Source organism: Mustela lutreola, chromosome 6 (assembly GCF_030435805.1).
Source record: "Mustela lutreola isolate mMusLut2 chromosome 6, mMusLut2.pri, whole genome shotgun sequence".
NCBI lineage: Eukaryota > Metazoa > Chordata > Mammalia > Carnivora > Mustelidae > Mustela > Mustela lutreola.
The window spans coordinates 92,693,239-92,709,581 of NC_081295.1; the positions used below are offsets into that span (position 1 = coordinate 92,693,239).

Consider the following 16,343-nt stretch of genomic DNA (forward strand, 5'->3'; position numbering starts at 1 on the left):
TTAAGGGACTTTACATTTTAGAGCAAAACAAGCTTTGCCTCCAGGTACCACTTGGAGTTAGCCTGAAGCTAATTCTATAGGATGTGGCACAGGGGCCTGGTGAATGGATGCTGAGGGAGGCAGCCTCTTCCTTGTCCGCCTGCCGGGCATGGAGCCTCTCACAAAAGAGGCTGTTGGCACCTGGCCTAAATAAGCCCTAGGTCACCCATCAAGGCTCGAGATGCAACCTACTTATTTAGTTTATGACCCTCAGGAGAATTTCTAAGGGCTAGCCTCTCCCCCTTTGCCCCCAGAAAAATAAGATAGTTCCAGAATACATTGAAATCTGGTATGATTTTTTTGGCATTCATTACTAAGATGACGAATAAAATAAAGACTATAGGTGATTTTAAGAACTGAAGAGAAGTGATAGGAACATGTTAGGGTTTCTTTTTGGAGTTCCTTCATTGACGAAGGGGCCCTGCCAAGAGTACCAATAGCAAAACTGATCTTTGGGATTTCTTTATATTGCGTGGAGAAAAAGAAACTTGTCCTACTTAGTGAAAACATCCCTTTCAAATACCTGAGGTGCAACGAGAAACAAAAAGAGAGGAAAAAAAAATCAATGAGGATTCAGTCTTAAGTCTGGTGAGTGAATCTATGTGTTGGGTTGGTTTACACATAAGACCTAGCACACATTGGAGTTTTTAAAACCCTTTGGGGTTCTCTGGGGGGTGGGTGAAGGACTTAAGTACTGTCAAGTGAAAAAACAAAACAAAACAAAACTGTGTAGTGACCAGTGCATTTGAAGGTCTATTTGTGACTTGTTCCTTTTTGGGAAGCTAAAGGTTTTTTTGTTTTTGTTTTTGTTTTTGTTTTTTTCTTGTAAAAATTCTCTCATTATTTTAATTGATATTTACAGATTTTTTCCCCCCATCTTCTGTTATAATTTTTAGGTGCTTCAGAACTGGGCCCTTTTTCAGACCCCAGGCAGTTCCCAAGCATTTCATCCCTCACTGAGAGCCGCTTCTCCAACCCACGAATGCACTATCCAGCCACCTTTACTTACACCCCGCCAGTCACCTCAGGCATGTCCCTCGGTATGTCCGCCACCACCCACTACCACACCTACCTGCCACCACCCTACCCCGGCTCTTCCCAAAGCCAGAGTGGACCCTTCCAGACCAGCAGCACTCCATATCTCTACTATGGCACTTCGTCAGGATCCTATCAGTTCCCCATGGTGCCGGGGGGAGATCGGTCTCCTTCCAGAATGCTTCCACCATGCACCACCACCTCGAATGGCAGCACGCTATTAAATCCAAATTTGCCTAACCAGAATGATGGTGTTGACGCTGATGGAAGCCACAGCAGTTCCCCAACTGTTTTGAATTCTAGTGGCAGAATGGATGAATCTGTTTGGCGACCATATTGAAATTTCCTCAGCAGTGGCCCAGCGGTATCTGGGAGCTGCATCCCAAACGTATCAATATATACATATATAGAGAGAGTGCATATATATGTATATCAATGAGCTATCTACAAAGTGCCTATTTTTTAGAAGATTTTTCATTCCCTCACTCAGTCATGATCTTCCAACCATAAGAGGGTACAGATACTGAGAAGCAAAAGGCCCGAGAGACACCATCCTATCTAGGTTCCAGGTTGTTTTCTACTTAAAATGTACTTTTACAAACCAAGGAAAAAGGTATTTTTTTGTTGTGTTGTTGTTTGGCCTGTTACCACAAATCATCTGTTCCTATGGCAAGTCAGAGAGGCGGACTCCAGGTTCAGGAGGAAGAAGAGCAAAGCCACTTCCTCTCTGTGCTTTGATACCACACACCCTCGTGGTGACGGCTATGTCTGGACCCGTGCACTCTGCAGACCAGCTTCCAAAACCGGTCGAGGTGCACATCGGGCAAAGATGCACAAAGGTGCACAAAGGGCAAAGAGGGAGAATGGATGATTCCATCACAGTACCATCCATTCTGAGTCACTGTCCCAAACTTTGCTTTCAGACTTGCCGTGAGTTCTCATCTGAACTGTTTGGTTCAGTTTTTGTTCTTTTTTTTTTTTTTTTTTTTCTTTCATACTTTAAGAAAGTGACTTCAAAAAAATACTGATTGGAATAGATGATTTCATTTTACTTTTTAATACTTTGTTTCCTTTTCCCATTTAACCAAAAAGAAATCCCAGCCCTCAACACCACCCCTGCCCCATCCCTGCACCTTTCTCCTTTTATGCAAAACTCAAAATGGCAATACCTTATTATAGCCATAATGGTATAGATAGTGTTTGCGTTTGGCTGTGTGTTGTTTTCTTTCTTTTTTTTTTTTAAATTATGAATATGTGTAAAATCTGAGGTAACTTGCTAACGTGAATGGTCATATAACTTTAAAGATATATTTATAATTATTTAATGACATTTGGACCCTTGAAACTTTTCTTAGTGTACTGATACATTGACTTCGGTCTCTAAAAGTGCTCTTTATTAAATAACAAATTTCTTCAGTGGGCTAGAGCCATATCTGAAATATTGCTAAGCAATTTCAGTTCATCCAGGCACAATGTGATTTCAAAAATACGTCCATCTCCAAATATTTTAGATGTAGCTTGTTTTTTGTGATGTATGAAGGAAATGTTATGCTTCGTTCTTTCAGACCTTGAATTGCCTCTAACAGCTTTGTCTTCTAAAGCAATAATTAGGGATTGAAAAACCAACTCTTAGCCCTGTATCACTCATGTTGCCCTTTATTAGCATGAAATGCTGGAGTGATGTGGTTTCCCAGTTTCTTTTGAATAATGGTGACTCTTGTCATATTAAAAAGACAAGCACAAGTGAATCATTGAACTGCAGAAAAATGTTCTGTGGTTTCCTAGTAAAAGCAAAACTCTAAATCGCCAGGCTTCATAGTAAAGACACAGCTTAAAGCCACCCATGTAGCTTAAGGACTGATCATGATACACGTAGCCAGTAAAGCCAAATTGCACCAGGGATTCTTAACTAACCCGCCTTACCAAACAGTAAGTAAGGAGAACCCAGATCTGCCTCACCTAAGGCCCCATTGGCAGCTCTCTACGGAATCTGCATTTAAAGGAGCAGATTTAGCCGTTGTCTCATGGGAGCCATGTCATCTGAAGGAGTTGGAGACTTCCAGCAGATAGCTGAGCTGAGTTAATGTAGGGCCTTGGGGACCCATATCAAACCCCTTGGGGGTCAAAGGAAGGCAAGGCCATGTGGAGTTTGGTGTCTACTACTGTGTATGAATTTGAGCAGAAGCCCTCCTGAAGGATGCACTTTGGCCACTCCTGGTGACCACCTGGCAAATTCTCAGCGTGAATCCTTATTCCAAGCCAGGATCACTCCATGACACCACTGGGCAAATCCCTGCTGGCTCCCTCTCAGGTCCGGGGGACCCCTTTGTTTCAGTTCTGTGCTCCCACTGAGCAGAACCTTATAGAGATTTGTCCCCAGCCTCTGGGGACCCTTTCTCTGTAGTCATTCCCAGGCCCGCTTCATGGGCCGTCAAGCCTGGTGGGACGGTGTGTGTTGTGGGGGCATCTGGCCCTGTGCTACTGGGTGGGGGCCTCCCTTGCGACCACCCCAACTCCTCCTAACAAAAATCGAGGGCAAAACAAAACAAAACAAAACACTGCCTTCTAAAGGTTGTATACCAAGTATGCTTAGATAAATAAGCCACTTTTCTGTTACTTAACTAAGATGGAAGTAGTAACTGATACTATTTATTGTTTGTGTGTGGTAGCTTGAAGCACGCCACTGTCCATTTATTTGTTAAGTGTAAAATATGTGTGTTTGTTTCAGCAGCACTTAAAAAAGCCAGTGTCTGGTTACACATTTCAATTTTGATTAATTGACATAAAAATGTTACCGCCAGTGCCAGCTGTACCCTATTTAATAAAAAAGGTACTATATTTGTACATTATTTTTTAATGTTAAAAGGGCTTTTTTAAGTTTACAGTACACATACTAAGTGACTTTAGGGATGCTTTTGTGTTGAAATGTTATTATAGTGGCTGCAGGCAGCAACCCAGAAACACTTTAAAAAGTTTTTTTTTTTTTTTTCCTTGGGAAAAATTCAAGCACTTCTTCCTTCCACCCTCACTCCAACCACTCCAAAGGGGTAAGTCACATTTCTTGGATTGAATTCTGCCCTTTTTCAGCCTGAGGGTTAAATATTCCCTCCTCCTCCTCTTTTTTTTTTTTTTTTTTTTAACCGAACCCTTAATTTGCACTGGGTCATGTATATGATCTGTGATTTCAAGACCAAAGCAAAGCCTGACTATTCCTCCTACCACGGAACTGCGTACTAGCCAACACTCTGTATTTCCTTCAGGTTCAAAGAGCACGGTTCTCTTTGTAGCACAGACGTTGCTGGAGTTTTCGGTGTGACCAGCTCAGCCGCTTTCTGTCTTATTTTAGTTGTCTCACAAAGTGTGACCAGTGTCAGGGTTCCAGAACATACCACAGTGTTGATTTTAGATGAGTGAAATGACTTCCAGCCTGGAACTGAGAGACTCGACCAATGAACTACGGTTTGCTCTTCAGACAGTCTCACTAACCCCACCCTGCCCCCGGGGCCTTTTAAAAATGAGCAGAGAAATCCACACCGTTAGGGACCATCTATTGCAAACCCAGAGGGGAGGAGATATGTGTGCTCCTTAAGAGTTCCCTTCATTCCCAGGAAAGGGACTGACTCAGAGTCTAGGTTAATACATGGAAACACAAAGCATGAGTGAAGACAATAACGACTTCTATGACATTCAAAAGAACAATTATAAATAAAATAAAGAGGACTCTGGCAAACCTTGAATTTGTTGTTCTTCAAAAGAGAATGCATTTAAAAAATATTTTCTGTGTGAGAATTTTTTAGATGTTTGTTTACTTCATGTTTACAAATAACTGTTTGCTTTTTAATGCAGTACTTTGAAATATATCAGCCAAAACCATAATTTACAGTAATTTCTTAGGTATTCTGAATAAAATTCCATTTTTTTTTTTGGATATGCTTTACCATTCTTAGATTTCTGTGGAACAAAAAAATGTTTGTAGCATTTTGTGTAAATACAAGCTTTTCATTTTTATTTTTCCAATTGCTGTTGCCCAAGATCTGCTTTCCCTGCACATATTGTACAAATTCTGCTTTGTGCCACAGGCCATGATTGTGGATGAGTTTACTTTCAACTTCAAAGGGACTATTTGTATTGTATGTTGCAACTGTAAATGGAATTATTTGGCATTTTTCTCATGATTGTAATATTAATTTGAAGTTTGAATTTAATTTTCAATAAAATGGCTTTTTTGGTTTTGTTACGTGTGTACTTTGGGTCTTTTCTCAGCCGCGGTTTCTTCTCTAGTCTGACGCTTACTCCTGCCTACACCTGGGCCCTTCTTGGCCCTAGGACTTGCCAGGGCCAGAGGAGGGCGGGGTTCTCTGTGACTGGTGAGAGGTTAAAACATTTCGCTGAGTGCTGCCTTCTTGGTTCGTCCTACTCCTACAGAGGCGTGGGCAAAGGATCTAGCAGTGAACTCATTTCCTTGTCAGCCTGTGTCCGAAGGAGAGAGCGCCCTCCCCATCCTTGGGTAAAGCCCCTTTACTCTGACGAAGGGACCAGACTGCATATAAAAGACAGTGGGCTCCGCAGTCCGAGGGTTCTAATCTCTGGGCAGTTGAGCAGGAGCCAGCAAGTGAATTTCTTCCTGGCTAGGGTCAGAGGATCTCAGGCAGCCCTGCCATAGGAGATAATCTAGCTGCTTCCCACATCTCTTTTGGGTTCTTAAAAACAAAATCAGTCAAAGCTCAAGGGTAAGTAAAAATGGACTTTGGCCTGGAGAGCTGTAGCCTCAGAAAAATTCTACTAGGGAGCAGGACTATAGTTTGGAGATCTGTTTGTTTTTAATGGGTTATTGTGTATTTTTGGTAAGTCCCTCCCCTTTGATAAGGTTGAGGGCCTGGGTAGAGTGGCTGCTCTCTTTCTGGCCTGTGCTATCTGTCCTCTTTGGCTTACCACAGTTCTAAAAGAAGGACCAGAAACCGTGAGGTGGAGATGCTCAGGCGCGGGCCAGTGGACCACGTGATCTAGAGAGAGAGGCCTCCTTTGAGATCTGCTCATTCTTACCCCTTTGGCATTGTGTTCTGAGAAATCTTGGAGACCGCTAATTTCTAAGATTAGGAGACATCCTGAAAGCACGCGGGTGAGACCTAGGCCAGTGAACTTGTTTGCAGCTCTTTGAAGATGTATATTTATTTTTCCTTTTTTATTAGACATCTGTGTGGCTTTCAAAGGCATTGCATGGGAGGTGGGCAGAGTGGCTTTTCCTTTCTCTCCATCTTTGTCCAGCAGCATGGTTCAGGGCAAATGGCTTCACTCCTCTGGGTCTCAGTTTTTGGGCATATGGAGAGGCATCGGGCTAGACCTTGGCTTTGTTGACATTTCAGGCTGGAAAGTTCTTTGTGGTGTGTGTGTAGGGTGTGTGGTCCTACACATCATAGAAGGTTTAGCAGCCTGTCTCTGGCTTCTACCCACTAGATGCCGATAGCACTGCACCACTTGTGACAATGACGTGTGTCTCCAGAATGTTCCCTGGGAGGAAAAGTCGTCCCCAATCCAGAACCAGTGGGCTAGAGGCTCTCTCTCAATTCTTTGGTCAGGCTTTCTTGACAGAACTGGTGTGAAAATACACTGCTCATTATAACAGGATAGCCAGGGGGAAGACGGAGGGCCCTCCCCAGAGGTGGATGTGCATCAGCCTTTTCCAGCCCTTCACCTGCTTGTCACTCTGAGGTTGGGAGGTGTCATGAGTGGGGCTTCTGGCTTTCCTGTCTGCATGTCTCTTCCTCCTCACGTCCCAGGGGACGGCTCAGCTGGGGAGCTTTGTGAGGCCCTGATGGCTTGGCCATGTTCATCATGGCTGCTTCAGTTCTCACTGGAAACAAAAGGCGGAGAAAGAGAGACGTTTGTCCAGTGTGCCTGACCCCTTATGCCCCCTGCCCCCGTATACCTTATCATCAGGCAGTGCTTTGAGAGTGGGCATTTCCTGTTAACTCAATCCCAGCCAACACTGGCCCAATAAACACCTCAGCTCTCTGCTACAGAGTTTATTTGGCTGGGAAATGGGTATTGTCATGTAAACAGGAAACCCCCTGAAGTTATTATCTACAGATGCGGTTGAAGAGCCACATGTTTATATTTATGGAATTTGAGAACAGTCTGAAAAGGCAAGGGAGGAGGTAGGGGAAGACCTTGTTCACAACCAGTGAGTGAGAGCAGGGTGTACAGATCCTCACAAGCCGGTTTCTCCTTCCTCTGGAAATGGGTGGCTGACAATCACGTCACAGCCAAAGCCACAGCTTGACTGATTCAAGCAAACAGCCCTACCGCAAGTATCAGGTAAACTGTACAATCTAGTCACTTCCCTGCCCCAATCATTTGGAAATCATTTTAGAGACCAGTTCTAGGAAACAATGGTTTGGGGGTATCTACAAAGGTAGGAGGCTTAGGAGAAGATGATCATGTTACCGTCTCTAAGTTTTTCTGGGGACAACTCAACTGCCTGCCAGTTTTAGTGAGCCCGGGCCAGCTCGCCTGTGGGATGGCAGGCAAACTCCTCAGGGGCCCCAGGAAGGATGTCTTCTTGCCAGAGCTGTCTGGGTTTTGGTATAGGGAAAGTGCAGGTGGTGAGACAGCTGGACTGCCCGCCAGGGCACTGGGTTACTCCAATTCCTTTTCCGCCCACTTCTGTTCTTCCTTCGTTGGTTCTCCCTTCAGGACTGCAGAAGATGCTAAGGGAGGCCAGGTAGGAACCAATGCATGGAGAGCAGATGCTCTGTATTTGAATTCTGAGCTCTGAGCAAAGGCAAGGGAATCTCTCTCCTCCTTGTCTCCATTTCTGGGTACCCTGATCGGTCTCTCGGTGACTTCCCAGTAGACGGTACTCAGCTGGGAGGCCTTGGAAGTGAAGATGTTAAGAAGCTATGAATTCAGTTATGAATGTAACAAAAAACAGGGTCCACCACAGAAGAAAAGGGAACTACACTGAGGGCTGTGCGCATGCGTGTCCCTCAAGGGAGGTAGCGAGGACGTAGAGGGATGGAAAGGGATGACTGAGCAACCATTCAGGGAAAACTGAAGTGCGCACACGCACACACGTACACGCACATATACTCCATACAGCGTTTACTTGTCTCAGGTGTTTTTCTTGCAAATCCTACAAAAGAGTACCTCATTCCATAAGTGGTGAAGAAGCAGTTCTTCTCCGTATAGGTTATTTAGACAGAACAAGGGACACCGGATGTTCCCTGAAATGTCGGGAGTACCCTGAAGCTGACATTTAAGAAGGGGTTGTTATTTTTGTGAAGCTTTTATTAAGAGCTTTTTTTGTGACGCGACTGGCCCTGCTGTTGAGACATGCATCACTCGTTGGAAAGCAGAAGGATCAAGTTTCTGGAAGCCCACTTAACTTTTGCTAAAACTTATTTTGTTTTGTTTTCTTATTTCGTGGCAATGATGTCTGGCCACTTAGCGAGGTTTTCTGGAAAACCTGCTTTCTGTTTTTAGCCAACACAGCTCACAACTTGATGGCTTCCCCCCGCCCCCACCCAAGGTCATTCTGTGCCACTCTGTAGCCAGTAAGGAAAAGGGAAGAATTGCTCACCCTTCATTTTTATAAAGAAACCAAGACCATACAGCAAAATGGTAAAAGAAAAAAAAAAAAACTGAGGTGGAAATCTGGGGGGCAAGCAAAAGGTTCTTCCACACAAGCCCCTCAAGAAGTAGTTTTGTCTGCACAACATTAAATGAGACCAGAATCCAAAATTAGTAATGGGGTCTCAGGTGGCCTGTACTCCTTAGGCCTGAGACATTTCTCCTGGAGAAGCTGAAGTATCAGAGTGAGCTGGGATGTGGAAAATGGAAGCGGGATACAGCAGGCTGTGTGGAGTGAGGCAGTCAGGATCCGGTGGCTTTGAGGGAGAGGAGTACCGGGAACTCCCAGCTGCATGATGGACTGACATAAACGTGCGAATTGATTCCTCGAAAAGAAACAAGAAAGCTAGCAACGAAACCCGCCACACGCATCATCGTGGGAGAATTAATACAACGGTTTTATGTTTAAATCTCCTTCGACATCATTTCCTTCCTAAATGAGGTCATTTATTTATTTTTTTTTTAGAATTCCATCCACCCCTCTGACAGAGCAACAGCTCAGGCGAGTTTCACTTTCTGTTTCTGAGTTTCCCTGAATTCTTTTGCTCCCCCCGCTCCCAAAGCAGAGGAGCCTTCTGTGGCATCCTGACATCTCCGGGGCGGGGGTAGTGGGGACACCTCAGCCCCATTCTGTCTTCTCTAACACTCATTTCATATTTCAGTCTTGAAAGTCACCCTGACCTTTCTTCTCCTCAGCCATGTGTGCTTCAAGAGCTTTTTTGTGTGCGGATTTTTTTTGGGGGGGGGGGAGCGTAGGGAGTGTGAGTCCTTATCAAGATCTTCTTATTAGTGGTTTTCACAGATGAGAAGGGCAGAGATTATCACTGAGCGTGATCCTCCACCATGGCTTCTGGAACCTACTCTGTGCTCTCAGGTTGTGCCGGGCAAGATGGAGGGGCCCACTTTCCTGTCTTGTGGGCACGAGAGGGAGCGAGGAGGACCGGGAGGGAGGCGAGTGTGGAACTTTCTCAAGGAGTTAAGTGGTTAATAGGAACTCAGTTTTTTTTATTGGCTAATAAAACCTCCCCAGGTTTTTTCATATTATATGGTTCCTTCAGGCTCCCAGCTCCCAGCCCGATGCTTAAAAAAAGAAAAAAGGCGCAAACAACAACAAAAAGCTGGAACCTAACTACCAGGGCCGTCCCAGTCATGTTTACTTTTTCATTTCCGCAGTTGTAAAAAAAAAAAAAAAAACCCTCCTCTGGTAGTTCAGTTTTATCACACGGCAGGAGCAGATCAGTGTTTGAACGGCTCCCGGGCTCCCTGCCTCCCAGGGTGAGGAAGAAGCCCACTCTTGGTCTCTGGTTCAGGGAAAAGAGGAGGGAACCTCGAGGCAAATGATGGATGCGTCAGGGAAATTTGGAAAAGCGGTGGGGGGAGGAGGGAGAGCAGATATTGAACTGCGATACATCTCTGGAATCCTGAATGCAAATGATCTCTGTCCTTTTATTGCCAGTGGTGCTGTTCTCCCAACAGAGCAGGATGTTCTTGTTTTTTTTTTTTTTTTTTTTTTTTTTTCTGTTCCAGATAATTTTATTTTATTTTTTTTTTTTTTTCAAAACTTTTTTTTTTTTTTTATTAATTTTTTTATTTTTTATAAACATATATTTTTTATATACATATATTTTTATCCCCAGGTCTGTGAATCACCAGGTTTACACACTTCACAGCACTCACCAAATCACATACCCTCCCCAATGTCCATAATCCCACCCCCTTCTCCCCAACCCCCTCCCCCCGGCAACCCTCAGTTTGTTTTGTGAGATTAAGAGTCACTTATGGTTTGTCTCCCTCCCAATCCCATCTTGTTTCATTTATTCTTCTACCCACTTAAGCCTCCATGTTGCATCACCACTTCCTCATATCAGGGAGATCATATGATAGTTGTCTTTCTCTGCTTGACTTATTTCGCTAAGCATGATACGCTCTAGTTCCATCCATGTTGTTGCAAATGGCAAGATTTCATTTCTTTTGATGGCTGCATAGTATTCCATTGTGTATATATACCACATCTTCTTGATCCATTCATCTGTTGATGGACATCTAGGTTCTTTCCATAGTTTGGCTATTGTGGACATTGCTGCTATAAACATTCGGGTGCATGTGTCCCTTTGGATCACTACATTTGTATCTTTAGGGTAAATACCCAATAGTGCAATTGCTGGGTCATAGGGCAGTTCTATTTTCAACATTTTGAGGAACCTCCATGCTGTTTTCCAGAGTGGCTGCACCAGCTTGCATTCCCACCAACAGTGTAGGAGGGTTCCCCTTTCTCCGCATCCTCGCCAGCATCTGTCATTTCCTGACTTGTTGATTTTAGCCATTCTGACTGGTGTGAGGTGATATCTCATTGTGGTTTTGATTTGTATTTCCCTGATGCCGAGTGATATGGAGCACTTTTTCATGTGTCTGTTCGCCATCTGGATGTCTTCTTTGCAGAAATGTCTGTTCATGTCTTCTGCCCATTTCTTGATTGGATTATTTGTTCTTTGGGTGTTGAGTTTGCTAAGTTCTTTATAGATTCTGGACACTAGTCCTTTATCTGATATGTCGTTTGCAAATATCTTCTCCCATTCTGTCAGTTGTCTTTTGATTTTGTTAACTGTTTCCTTTGCTGTGCAAAAGCTTTTGATCTTGATGAAATCCCAGTAGTTCATTTTTTCCCTTGCTTCCCTTGCCTTTTGCGTTGTTCCTAGGAAGATGTTGCTGCGGCAGAGGTCGAAGAGGTTGCTGCCCGTGTTCTCCTCAAGGATTTTGATGGATTCCTTTCGTACATTGAGGTCCTTCATCCATTTTGAGTCTATTTTTGTGTGTGGTGTAAGGAAATGGTCCAATTTCATTTTTCTGCATGTGGCTGTCCAATTTTCCCAGCACCATTTATTGAAAAGGCTGTCTTTTTTCCATTGGACATTCTTTCCTGCTTTGTCGAAGATTAGTTGACCATAGAGTTGAGGGTCTATTTCTGGGCTCTCTATTCTGTTCCATTGATCTATGTGTCTGTTTTTGTGCCAGTACCATGCTGTCTTGATGATGACAGCTTTGTAATAGAGCTTGAAGTCCGGAATTGTGATGCCACCAACGTTGGCTTTCTTTTTCAATATCCCTTTGGCTATTCGAGGTCTTTTCTGGTTCCATATAAATTTTAGAATTATTTGTTCCATTTCTTTGAAAAAGATGGATGGTACTTTGATAGGAATTGCATTAAATGTGTAGATTGCTTTAGGTAGCATAGACATTTTCACAATATTTATTCTTCCAATCCAGGAGCATGGAACATTTTTCCATTTCTTTGTGTCTTCCTCAATTTCTTTCATGAGTACTTTATAGTTTTCTGAGTATAGATTCTGTGTCTCTTTGGTTAGGTTTATTCCTAGGTATCTTATGGTTTTGGATGCAATTGTAAATGGGATTGACTCCTTAATATCTCTTTCTTCTGTCTTGCTGTTGGTGTAGAGAAATGCAACTGATTTCTGTGCATTGATTTTATATCCTGACACTTTACTGAATTCCTGTATAAGTTCTAGCAGTTTTGGAGTGGAGTCTTTTGGGTTTTCCACATATAGTATCATATCATCTGCGAAGAGTGATAATTTGACTTCTTCTTTGCCGATTTGGATGCCTTTAATTTCCTTTTGTTGTCTGATTGCTGAGGCTAGGACCTCTAGTACGATGTTGAATAGCAGTGGTGATAATGGACATCCCTGCCGTGTTCCTGACCTTAGCGGAAAAGCTTTCAGTTTTTCTCCATTGAGAATGATATTTGCGGTGGGTTTTTCATAGATGGCTTTGATGATATTGAGGTATGTGCCCTCTATCCCTACACTTTGAAGAGTTTTGATCAGGAAGGGATGTTGTACTTTGTCAAATGCTTTTTCAGCATCTATTGAGAGTATCATATGGTTCTTGTTCTTACTTTTATTGATGTGTTGTATCACATTGACTGATTTGCGGATGTTGAACCAACCTTGCAGCCCTGGAATAAATCCCACTTGGTCGTGGTGAATAATCTTTTTAATGTACTGTTGAATCCGATTGGCTAGTATTTTGTTGAGTATTTTCGCATCTGTGTTCATCAAGGATATCGGTCTATAGCTCTCTTTTTTGGTGGGATCCTTGTCTGGTTTTGGGATCAAGGTGATGCTGGCCTCATAAAATGAGTTTGGAAGTTTTCCTTCCATTTCTATTTTTTGGAACAGTTTCAGGAGAATAGGAATTAGTTCTTCTTTAAATGTTTGGTAGAATTCCCCCGGGAAGCCGTCTGGCCCTGGGCTTTTGTTTGTTTGGAGATTTTTAATGACTGTTTCAATCTCCTTACTGGTTATGGGTCTGTTCAGGCTTTCTATTTCTTCATGGTTCAGTTGTGGTAGTTTATATGTTTCTAGGAATGCATCCATTTCTTCCAGATTGTCAAATTTATTGCCGTAGAGTTGCTCATAGTATGTTCTTATAATAGTTTGTATTTCCTTGGTGTTAGTTGTGATCTCTCCTCTTTCATTCATGATTTTATTTATTTGGGTCCTTTCTCTTTTCTTTTTGATAAGTCGGGCCAGGGGTTTATCAATTTTATTAATTCTTTCAAAGAACCAGCTCCTAGTTTCGTTGATTTGTTCTATTGTTTTTTTGGTTTCTATTTCATTGATTTCTGCTCTGATCTTTATGATTTCTCTTCTCCTGCTGGGCTTAGGGTTTCTTTCTTGTTCTTTCTCCAGCTCCTTTAGGTGTAGGGTTAGGTTGTGTACCTGAGACCTTTCTTGTTTCTTGAGAAAGGCTTGTACCGCTATATATTTTCCTCTCAGGACTGCCTTTGTTGTGTCCCACAGATTTTGAACCATTGTATTTTCATTATCATTTGTTTCCATGATTTTTTTCAATTCTTCTTTAATTTCCCGGTTGACCCATTCATTCTTTAGAAGGATACTGTTTAGTCTCCATGTATTTGGGTTCTTTCCAAACTTCCTTTTGTGGTTGAGTTCTAGCTTTAGAGCATTGTGGTCTGAAAATATGCAGGGAATGATCCCAATCTTTTGATACCGGTTGAGTCCTGATTTAGGACCGAGGATGTGATCTATTCTGGAGAATGTTCCATGTGCACTAGAGAAGAATGTGTATTCTGTTGCTTTGGGATGAAATATTCTGAATATATCTGTGATGTCCATCTGGTCCAGTGTGTCATTTAAGGCCTTTATTTCCTTGCTGATCTTTTGCTTGGATGATCTGTCCATTTCAGTGAGGGGAATATTAAAGTCCCCTACTATTATTGTATTGTTGTTTATGTGTTTCTTTGATTTTGTTATTAATTGGTTTATATAGTTGGCTGCTCCCACGTTGGGGGCATAGATATTTAAAATTGTTAAATCTTCTTGTTGGACAGACCCTTTGAGTATGATATAGTGTCCTTCCTCATCTCTTATTACAGTCTTTGGCTTAAAATCTAATTGATCTGATATAAGGATTGCCACTCCTGCTTTCTTCTGATGTCCATTAGCATGGTAAATTCTTTTCCACCCCCTCACTTTAAATCTGGAGGTGTCTTCGGGCTTAAAATGTGTTTCTTGGAGGCAACATATAGATGGGTTTTGTTTTTTTATCCATTCTGATACCCTGTGTCTTTTGACAGGGGCATTTAGCCCATTCACATTCAGGGTAACTATTGAGAGATATGAATTTAGTGCCATTGTATTGCCTGTAAGGTGACTGTTACTGTATATGGTCTCTGTTCCTTTCTGATCTACCACTTGTAGGCTCTCTCTTTGCTTAGAGGACCCCTTTCAATATTTCCTGTAGAGCTGGTTTGGTATTTGCAAATTCTTTCAGTTGTTGTTTGTCCTGGAAGCTTTTAATCTCTCCTTCTATTTTCAATGATAGCCTAGCTGGATATAGTATTCTTGGCTGCATGTTTTTCTCGTTTAGTGCTCTGAAAATATCATGCCAGCTCTTTCTGGCCTGCCAGGTCTCTGTGGATAAGTCAGCTGCCAATCTAATATTTTTACCATTGTATGTTACAGACTTCTTTTCCCGGGCTGCTTTCAGGATTTTCTCTTTGTCATTGAGACTTGTAAATTTTACTATTATGTGACGGGGTGTGGGCCTATTCTTATTTATTTTGAGGGGCATTCTCTGAACCTCCTGAATTTTGATGCTTGTTCCCTTTGCCATATTGGGGAAATTCTCCCCAATAATTCTCTCCAGTATACCTTCTGCTCCCCTCTCACTTTCTTCTTCTTCTGGAATCCCAATTATTCTAATGTTGTTTCGTCTTATGGTGTCACTTATTTCTCGAATTCTCCCCTCATGGTCCAGTAGCTGTTTGTCCCTCTTTTGATCAGCTTCTTTATTCTCTGTCATTTGGTCTTCTATATCACTAATTCTTTCTTCTGCCTCATTTATCCTAGCAGTGAGAGCCTCCATTTTTGATTGCACCTCATTAATAGCTTTTTTGATTTCAACTTGGTTAGATTTTAGTTCTTTTATTTCTCCAGAAAGGGCTTTTATATCTCTCGAGAGGGTTTCTCTAATATCTTCCATGCCTTTTTCGAGCCCGGCTAGAACCTTGAGAATTGTCATTCTGAACTCTAGATCTGACATATTACCGATGTCTGTATTGATTAGGTCCCTAGCCTTCGGTACTGCCTCTTGTTCTTTTTTTTGTGGTGAATTTTTACGTCTTGTCATTTTGTCCAGATAAGAGTAAATGAAGGGGCAAGTAAAATACTAAAAGGGTGGCAACAACCCCAGGAAAATATGCTTTAGCCAAATTAGAAGAGATCCAAAATCGTGAGTGGGGAGAAAGGGGATAAAAAGAGGTTCAAAAAGGAAGAAAGAAAAAAGAAAAAAAAAAAAGAAAAGAAATTTTTTTTTAAAAAAAAAACACCTAAGAAAAATGTAAAAAAATATATATATATATTAGATAAACTAGTAAAAAATCGTTAAAAAAGAAAAAGGTAACAGTTAAAAAAAAAAAAATTTTACCCGAAGGCGAGAAAAAAAAAAAAAAAATGAAAAAGAAAAAATTAAATTAACTGCAAGACTAAAAAAAATCACAGGAAAAAAGCCATGAGTTCCGTGCTTGGCTTTCTCCTCCTCTGGAATTCTGCTGCTCTCCTTGGTATTGAAACCGCACTCCTTGGTAGGTGAACTTGGTCTCGGCTGGATTTCTTGTTGATCTTCTGGGGGAGGGGCCTGTTGTAGTGATTCTCAAGTGTCTTTGCCCCAGGCGGAATTACACCGCCCTTACCCGGGGCCGGGGTGAGTAATCCGCTCGGGTTTGCTTTCAGGAGCTTTTGTTCCCTGAGCGCTTTCCGTAGAGTTCCAGAGGACGGGAATACAAATGGCGGCCTCCTGGTCTCCGGCCCGGAGGAGCCGAGAGCCCAGGGCCCCACTCCTCAGTGCGCCCTCAGAGAACAGCGCCCAGTTACTCCCGTCTGCCTGACCTCCGGCCGCGCTCCGAGCTCACCGAGCCTGCGACCGGTTCAAGGTAACACGGGGCTGCGAGCTTACTGTCGGCTCTGTCTCTGTAGCCGGCTTTCCCGTTCCAATACCCGCAAGCTCTGCGACACTCAGACACCCCCGATCCTTCTGTGACCCTGCGGGACCTGAGGCCACGCTGACCCCGCGTGGGCTTCGCCCCGGTTTAGCCTCTG

General features: G+C 42.8%; 1 protein-coding gene across 6 annotated transcripts in view; it reads left to right on the forward strand.

The window, feature by feature from the left end:
• RUNX2 (RUNX family transcription factor 2) overlaps positions 1 to 16,343 on the forward strand; it is a 230,410-nt gene that overhangs the window by 116,271 nt on the left and 97,796 nt on the right. For 3 of the 6 annotated variants that reach the window (XM_059178134.1, XM_059178131.1, XM_059178132.1), the window contains one exon: positions 936 to 2,270. The exons of the other annotated variants lie outside the window; for them this stretch is intronic. In XM_059178134.1, the coding sequence (XP_059034117.1) occupies positions 936 to 1,414 (479 nt within the window). In that variant the 3' untranslated portion in view covers positions 1,415 to 2,270. Of the gene's footprint in view, positions 1 to 935; positions 2,271 to 16,343 lie in introns of those variants that run through there. 6 annotated transcript variants of the gene reach the window in all.